At 39.9% G+C, this 9480-nt stretch overlaps 1 protein-coding gene across 1 annotated transcript; it reads left to right on the top strand.

Moving 5' to 3' along the window:
• Positions 1 to 1843: 1843 nt before the first annotated feature.
• On the top strand, positions 1844 to 7387 carry LOC108875021 (GTPase IMAP family member 8). The gene is made up of 5 exons (XM_051074881.1): positions 1844 to 1900; positions 2037 to 2093; positions 2267 to 2884; positions 4377 to 5045; positions 5170 to 7387. Exons 1-5 carry the CDS (start codon positions 1885 to 1887, stop codon positions 6726 to 6728), a joined length of 2919 nt encoding a protein of 972 aa, XP_050930838.1. The 5' UTR covers positions 1844 to 1884; the 3' UTR covers positions 6729 to 7387.
• The last annotated feature ends 2093 nt before the right edge of the window (positions 7388 to 9480 follow it).

The following is a 9480-nucleotide window of genomic DNA, read 5'->3' as shown; positions in this document are numbered from 1 at the left end:
GTTCATATTCATTTGCTGCTGTTGCAAACAAACTGATGAATTCTGTTGAAGAGCTGAATTCTACAAAGATCTTCTAAAATGTCCAGAACAAAATGACTCATGGCTCTTAAGAGAGGTGATCGATAAGTGGATTGTAGTGATATCTGGCTATTTCTGGAGTCTTCATTCATATAACCAGTCATTATATGAATGAAGAGAGTACTACGACCACTGTTTGACAAAATCTTTTCATTTTCCTGGTGTGCACAGTCTCAGGAAGAAATGGTCAATGCTCCAGAAACTCCTGTACCAGCCATTAAAATATGTTTAATCTAAACTCTCTCAGGTTAAAATATTTCTGACTCGACAGAAATTGATTCTCAGACAAAATGAAATTTGACTAATGGCTGTTACATTGTTTTCACTCCAACTTATACAATCCTCACAGACAAAGTGGCTTTGTAGAAATTTGTTCTTATAGAGGAAATCTTATAAGACACCATGTTTAATATGTTAGGAGGAATTTTAGCAGAGACAAGACAGAGAGTGAAGAAGTGAGAGGGTACTAACTGAAATCTAAGGACACATCAGTTATACTGTATAAACTGTAAAACTATACTTCTCAGAAACTGGACTGTGACTGGATTTTTTATGGACCACTTCTATTCCACTAAACCTGTGTGAACCTGTCATAAAGTGACAGATGTGTTCATCTGTATGTCCCAGGATGACCCTCCTCATGACGTTAGTCTTTAATCAGACCTGACACACCCTCAGTTCATTCACTCAGCTCTCAGTGACTCTGTCAGGGCTGTGAAGTCTCTATACCTTTCAGTAATGGAGGAAGAAATGACACAGTAACGAGTTGTGGTGAGTACACTCGAGAAAAATGTGAGCAAATAAAAATACACACCGGGTGATGACTTCAGAAACAGCTGGCTGGATTTATGTAGTAACAGTCCTAAATGTTCAGTTTCATTGAGACGAAGACTTTACTTGTTTGTGTGCTGACTTAATGCTACTACACTGTTTTGCTGCCTCATGATCTTAAACAATCTTGTGTGTGTTGGCTGACTGGTGATCAGTTGGACCAGGAACAACATTTAAATGTCACCATGAAGATTTATTCAGTTCACTGGTTCAGAAATCAGTTTAAAAAGCGGTTCTCTGTTCTGTACTAGAGTTACTCAACTCGTTTATTCTGTAGATAAGAAAATGACTGTACGAGTCCACAGTCCAAACTAAAGGCCAATGAGGAGAAAACTCACATGATTAAGATTAAACTGAACAACACTAAGATAACTATCACTCATTATGATCTTTGCACATCTATTTCAGATTGTCTGATAGTCTTATCTTTTTAGATCAGGGTGAGAGACAAACACTGTGTCCTTCGTCTCTAAGTGCTGTCCAGGTGTCTTTGAGCAAGGCACTGACTCTGGAGAAGAGTGTATCTGCTGCAGAGCTCCATGAATGAATGACTGAAGCTGAATGTGAATGTGAAGCAGGACACAGGTGGAAACAATGACAGGTAAAATAAGAAGAAATAAAACTACAGCAAAAGTTGTTTTAAGTGCAAATAATTGTTCTTGTTTTTTTAATCATGCCATTACATAGATTTCTACACTTTAATATCTTAAGTGTATGGAGCTACAGGATGTGTCACAGTGTAATATTAATAAGTAAAATATTTAATTACATTTATTGTGATTCTTGAATAATGACTGACAGTCAGTGCCATTTTACCTTTATTAAGTAACATATTCTAATATATCTTAGAGGAAATATTTTTATTTTGGCCCTTTAATAATGCATGCTTAATAAATTCAACACTTTTTTATTTGTAATTTTCATTGTTTCTTATCAGACTCCTCCAGCTGAATCTCTCTCTTGTGGAGTGAAACTATGGCTGAAACATCTGGTGAGTTCAGTCAGGCTTTTTTATTACAAATATACACAGACTAGAACTGTGTCTCATCAGGATTCATTACATCCACACAGTTTCACCAACGTGAATGAATGAATAACAAAATGAATACATTGATATTTCCTCAAAGTATCAGATGTGCAACCTGAGATGCAGAGCAACAGCATGGACTTCCTGATACCTGAAAGTAAGTCATACTGGACCGAATCTGACTTATTCAGGGTTTTCTTTTTTTATGGTTCAGCCGCCAAACTAGAGCCAACTAAGCTCAAATTTAAGCTCATTTAATAGTCTACATTTATTAAGTGTAGAGGCCCAAACAGGCCTATGTTAATGTTTGTATTTATGTTTCCATTTCAGTGTCAGAGCTGAGGGTTGTTCTGCTGGGGAACAGCTGGTCTCTGAGGAGTTCAGTGGGGAACTTCATACTGGGAGAGACTGTGTTCAACACAGAGGAAGAAGCAGACTGCTGTCAGAGAGTCAGAGGACAGGTGGAGGAGAAAGAAATAGTTCTCATCAACACCCCAGATCTGCTGCTTCCTGACATCTCTGAACACAAACTGACAGAACATATGAAACACTGTGTGAGACTCTGTGATCCTGGACCTCATGTGTTCCTGCTGGTTCTACAGCCTGAAGACTTCACTGAGGAACAGAAGGAGAGGCTCTGCAGAGTCCTTCAACTCTTCAGTGATCAATCATTTGATCGTTCACTGGTTCTGATATCAACACCCAGAGAGGAGAGGGCAGGTGTCCTGGAAAACTACATGAACCATCCACCCTTGAAGGACATGATCGAACTTTGTAGAGGATTTTTATGGAAGAAGACCACTGAACATTCAGTGCTGTTGGCAAGCATGGACCAAATTGTGAAGGAGAAGAAAAGAGAACATGTGATGTGTAAAGCATTTGCAGATTCACAATCTGCTTCACCTGGTGATCATCAACGACCGACACAGCAGGAAACAGTCTCAGACAGTGTTAACCTTACTGGTAAGTGGTTGTAATGGGTCATATGATTTTACTGGCATAAAACCAGTCCCATCACCCAGGATTTTAGGAGTCTAGGTTCTCCCGTCAGCCAGGTGAAAATATTTACCACAAAGGGTTATAATGACAGCACTAGGTTTGGTAAAATCTAAAGCAATAAATCAAAATTTCAGTCAAATCAGGGTCTATGTGACAGATGCATCGTATTAGTGACCTTTAAGGAGCAGCCAAAATCATAGCACTGTCTCATTGGCACAGATCAAAAATTAGAATCACAACTGTAAAGGAACAAAGTTGGCCAGCACCAAGGCTGGGTTACAAGTGTGTAGTTCTTTAACTGTAGTCGAGCCAGTTTGGTCACGTGTTGGGATTGCCCAGATTAAATGAGTCATCAAACCCATTGCAACAAGAATGTTTTTTGTGCCCATGTTTGCTGCTGATCTTCCAGCTCCTCCTGGAGGTTCCCAGAGTATTCCTAAGCCAGATGAAATTTAAAAATCTTAAAATCATAACGTTCTAGCCCTATTCTTAAATCTGCTATCAGTTAGTCGTGCCCATGATGCATATTTATCAGACTACCTCAACTGACTCTGATGAGTAGCAGCTATAATCTAAGCCATAGTCCGACCTAATGCCAAAACACTTTCTCACTGCTCAAGGTTCTCATAGATGTACTGTGCAAGGCTCTTGAGGTTTGACTCTCTCAGAGATGTTTCAGTCTTCTGTAAGAGACCCATGGCCACAGCTTTAAATGGTAGGGACACATGCCCAATCATGTTGTAGAGTGACCATGTCAGTGTTCTGCCAGACAAACCTCACAGTTTCTGTGGTCAGGACAAAAGGGCTTCTTTGTTAGAAAGGAGATTTACTCAATTCATTATTAAGTCCATGTTCTGTTTCTGTGCTATACAAAGACTGTATTCCCTGATTCCCTTATTGCTTTGTTGTATTGCAGAATCTGCATTCTACAGAATTGTTCTGTTGGGGAAAAGTGATGACAGAAAGACAAGACTTGGAAACTCCATCATTGGAAACCAAGAAGCTCATTTCCAAAAATATTCTCCAGGCAATCACTGTGTGGTCTCTTATGGGGACTGGAAAGGAAAATCTGTAACTGTTGTTAAAGCTCCAAACATCTTCAGCCTGCCTGAAGAAATGGTGAAACATGAGATGAAGAGCTGTGTGACTCTTTGTCCTCCTGGACCAAACGTTCTGCTGCTGTTAGTCAAACCCTCTACATTCACAGAGAAAAAGCGACAGAAACTCAAGTTCATTCTGAGTTTGTTTGGTCACAATGCTTTAAAACACTCTATGGTTGTTATGACACGTGAAGTGATTGAAAGTGACTCTTTGAATAAACTACTTCAGGAATGTGAAGGAAGACAGTACAACATGTTTGAAAATGAACAAAGACTGTTGATGAAGAAGGTTGGGAATATTGTGCGTCATAACAAAGAAACCTTCCTCACCTTCACTGAAGATACCAAACCATCTTTAAACCTGGTTCTGTGTGGGAGGAGAGGAGCAGTGAAGACTTCAGCAGCCAAGGCCATTTTAGGTCAGACAGAGCTTCATTCAGTCTCCACCTCATCAGAGTGTGTTAAACATCAGGGAGAGGTGTGTGGACGTTGGGTTTCCCTGGTGGAGCTGCCTGCCTTGTATGGAAAACCTCAGGAGGCAGTGATGGAGGAATCATTCAGGTGTATCTCCCTCTGTGATCCTGAGGGCGTCCATGCCTTCATCCTGGTCCTACCTGTGGGTCCCCTCACTGATGAAGACAAGGGAGAGTTAGAGACCATCCAGAACACATTCAGCTCTCCAGTCAATGACTTCACCATGATTCTGTTCACTGTGGTGTCAGATCCTACAGCTCCAGCTGTTGGTAACTTTCTAAGGGAAAATAAGAAAATCCAGGAGCTCTGTCAGAGCTGTGGAGGAAGATCTGTTGTTCTCAACATCAAGGACAAACAGCAGATCCCAGAGCTGTTAGATGATGTGGAAAGGGTGATGCTATCTATGGGTAGACCACATTGCTATACAACAGAAACATATGCCTTTGCCCAGACACATAAAGGCCCTCAACAAGAAAAGAATATTACTACACAACAGGCTGAACCTAAGGACCTGAAACCAAAGACCACAGTCACCCGTAAGTATAGCATCTCATGGAAATACAACCCCATGTCATAAACTGTATTCTTTACTAGGCTCTTGACCCTCTACTGTAGCAACTGTCATCTTTTAAGGTAACTCCATGTCTTTTTATTTCACAGATGAAGAGAAGCAGAGTCCAGAGAGTCTCAGGATTGTGCTGATAGGGAAGACTGGCAGTGGAAAGAGCTCTTCAGGAAACATCATTCTAGGAAGAAAGGAGTTTAAAGCTGAATCAAGTCAAACATCAGTCACCAGGTTTTGTCAGAAAGCAGAGAGTGAAGTGGACGGTCGTCCTGTTGCTGTGGTCGACACTCCTGGTCTGTTTGATACAACCATGTCCCATGAGCAAGTTAATGAGGAGCTGGTGAAATGTATCAGTCTTCTGGCTCCAGGACCACATGTCTTCCTGTTGGTGTTAGAAATTGGCAGATTCACACCAGAGGAGAAGGAGACACTGAAACTCATCAAGAAAGTCTTTGGGAAAAATTCAGAAAAATTCACCATCATTCTTTTTACAAGAGGAGATACGCTGAAACACGAGAAGCTGTCCATTGAAGAATATGTTGAAAAGAAATGTGATGATTCCTTTAAGAAGCTGATCTCTGACTGTGGAAGAAGATACCATGTGTTTAACAACTATGACGAACAAAACCACACACAAGTCAGTGAGCTGATCAACAAGGTCGACACCATGGTGAAAAAAAATGGAGGCAGCTGCTTCACTAATGAGATGCTGCGAGAGGCTGAAGCAGCGATACAGAAAGAAATGGAGAGGATCCTGAAGGAGAAGGAAGAGGATATACAAAGAGAGCAGGTAAAACTTGACAGGCAACACAAACAAGAAATGAAAGAGATGAGACAAAGAATGAAAGAACAAGAAGCAGAAATTGAAAAGCAGAGAGAACTGACAGCCAGACATCTCGATGAACTGAAGGGAAAAATTAACAAGGAGAGTGAAAGGAGTAAGAAAAAACATGACAAGAGGGAAGAAGAAGATAGAAAGAGAACAAAACAAGAAGAAACACAGCGACAGGAGTGGGAGGAAGAGCTTAAAATTTTGCAGGAAAAAATTAATTCTGCATCAGATGAGGAAAAGAGAACTGAGCTAGAGCAAAAGAGAGAGGAGACAAAACAGAAACAAGAAGCTTGGAGGAGGAAACAAAAGGAATGGTGGGACAACCGCAAGAGAGAAAAGGAACAGAAACAAAAGCAGGCCCAAAGAATACTCAAAAAGCTCCTAACAGAATATGAGCAGCAGAGGGAAAAATATGAGAACAAAATGAAAACCGAAGATCAAAACAGAAGAGAAGAGGAGGAAAAAGGGAGAAAAGACTTGGAGGAAAAATATAAGAAAATTAAGGATGATATGCATGAGAAATATGAAGAGGAGGCCAGAAAACAAGCTGAAGAACACAATGAATTCAGAGTGATGTACATCATGAACTTTGCAGGTCTGATGAAAGAGCACATAGAGGAAAAGGAAGCACTGAGGCAAAAGTATGAGAGACAAATGCAAGAGACAGAAGAGGAGCACAGCAAAGAGATTAAACAGTTAGACCGTCTCTCAAGCCACAAGGAAAAATGTCTAAAAGAAGAAATGGAGGAGTTGAAGAAAAATCATGATGAAGAAATAAAAGATTTGAAAAAGAGATACAAAGACAAATGTGTCATCCTCTGATCCCCCCACTGACTGAACTCAGGATGATGTTAGCAGACTCATCATTAATTCAAATACTTAGATCCACTCAGAAAATGACACAGTGTAAATATGAGAAGAGCAAAAACTATAAACTGTTAGGTGATCTCTCAAGTTACAAAGACGCAAAGCTAAAAGAAACTTGAACAAAAAGAAAAACAACTCAAAGAAATGGAGGACTATCATCCTGTGATAATGGTTCCAACTTGAAACTGTCCTTTTACCTTCACATACAGAAATATCTGATTTTATTGATATACTGTATATGCAGCGTTTAAGGAAGGAAGATTTGTGTTTGTGGATTACACTCGAGTCATTTATGTCTGTGTAATTTAACTGTGTGAGTTAAATTTTGTGTTCTACTCTTTAAATCCTCCTTTAAACAAAACAAGAACTACATACTGTTTCATGAATTTAAATGTTGAAATTCTGGAGCGGAAGCACTGAATTTTTCTTACTTTCTTCCTTCTTTCTTTGTCAGTTGTCAGGAAACCTTGCTGATACAGCATTTGCTAGTTACGTCTTGTCTCAGGAAAGAAATACAACAAACGTTATAATAAAAGTGACCTTCGAGGTGAAGCTGAATTGTAGACTTAACTATGTAAACAAAAATATACAATAAAAGACCCTCGTAGCCCTCATCCCTGAAGTATTTTGGTTTAGTTTCTGTCAGTGAGTGTGGTAAGCTAGTCAAACTCACCTATAACAGGTAAGGCAATTTTAAGCTTTAAAGTTTTGAAATTTAAGATAAATCAACTACATATTTAAAATATAAACTATAGTGGCCCTTTGTCACTATCCTCGCATGCTGGTGGTTTAAAGGCCTTGTAGGCGTGCCAGCGTAGGTGTAGGTGCATGCAGGTGTAGATGCATAACAGCAAATGTCCAAGCATTACTTCTCTTTTGTTGCAGATTAATTAGGCTACACACAGCCGACTCAAAAAATAAACTCACTATCACAATAACACACAATACTCTGACCTGCGGCGTTACACGCCATGGCACGGTCAAAAACCGTATGGATTCCCCAGCGTGCGCACCTGCGCTGATTAACCCACCTACCTATGTAGACTCAAAGCAATGGCCTGAACACATACTGCCACCTACTGGCACAAATGTGTACAACACTCCTGAACAAAGAAATGACCAATTTGGCTCCTACATAAACAATTAATTTGTTGCTTATAAAGTCTCTGGTAACACAACAGCAGCTGGACCAACAACAAAGTTCCATCTGTCTATGATGCAAAGTGGAGACACATTAGATGCAAATTATCTTGTGTCCTCTAAGTTGTTTGACTTCTTTTTAATTAAAAGTACAGTAAATTAGTGGTATCATAACACAGGCTGCATACTGACTTGGGTAGATGGAGGTATTCAGTATTAACTTGTTGGCAGACAAACTGAACAACATTTACTTTCATGTCCTTGAAGAGACGAATGTAAAATTTGATCTAAAATTAGCTAAAATCTAAAAGTAAACAAGCAGCTCCTGCCAGATTAGACCAGTCCTACCTTGACCTGAAGTCTGGACAGAGGGTCTCCTGGTCCGGTTTGGAAGTTCTCCACACACCATGTTGAAGATGGAGGGAAAGAAAAGCCAGGGAAATTATGGTGCAGATAAAATACTAAAGAGAGAGAGAGAGAAGTAAGATACTTAGCTTTCTGGAACAGTTTCTATGATATTCGATATATTCTGTTCAGGTGATCAATGTCGGTGAAGAATGTTACTGATACAAAGCAACATTCAGCAGCAGCTTCACAGAACAACGCTGCACTGGAGAAACACAACAACAGATTTAAAAGGTGAAATAACTGACACTGATTACAACAGGTGGTCTGTAGCAGCCAGCTCCGGTGGCACCAAGCTCTAAAATATGATAAAGAGAGAGGCTAGCTAACGACGGGAGTCACTGAGTTTGGTTGGTTAACTCAACAAATCACTCTGGAACAAAATACACTCGACTAATACGGTCACACATCAACAGAAGTATCTGAAAGCCATTTTAAAACAAAAAACAACAACAGATAAAACACGTTTCTACCTTCAAAAACAGACTTGTTGCAGTATCTTGTTTCCACACAGGCCTACCACCGGGACAGACAGCAGGAGACTGGAAACTGTAGTCTGCACTGACTCCACAAGATGGCGCCCGAGCTACAAAAAGAAAACCTGATGGAAACAAAGCCCAGAGGGAAAAGAGACGTTACAGCCTGTACTGTATTACAGACAAGATTTAAACAGTTCACAGTATAATGGTAATATATAGCAGTGACACTAACAGAGGTGATGGTGAGTGGGATATTTTAATCTGCTACATATCTAATATGTTTGTATTGTTGTATATTGAAAGTTAAACAGAGATGATTTAAAATATCGGTTTTAATACTGTATTCAACCTGGTGAATTTTTGGCAGACTCGGGTCAGAATTAAATGTTGACGGTTGGGATTCGTCTCCTGCCCGTCTGTTCCCTCCCACATTCTTAGTCAGCTGTCTTTCTGTTATTACATGCAGTTATAGTAAATGTTTGGTACCATCAGAAAAAAACCTTAAATTTCAATATGATTCATTTTAGATTCCACAATCTTTATTTAGCACGCTGTTAGAAGTTGAGTTGGGTTTATTCTGGCAGAGGCGCCGATTAGCTTCAGTGGAAAGAGATAACCAATCACTGATCAGCCAGAGCAAAACACCCTCATCCACTCACACTCTGTAGGTTCGGTGGGCTCGG

The sequence above is a fragment of the Lates calcarifer genome, linkage group LG13, assembly GCF_001640805.2.
Source record: "Lates calcarifer isolate ASB-BC8 linkage group LG13, TLL_Latcal_v3, whole genome shotgun sequence".
Taxonomy (NCBI): domain Eukaryota; kingdom Metazoa; phylum Chordata; class Actinopteri; family Centropomidae; genus Lates; species Lates calcarifer.
This window is presented reverse-complemented; position numbering and strand designations above follow the sequence as displayed.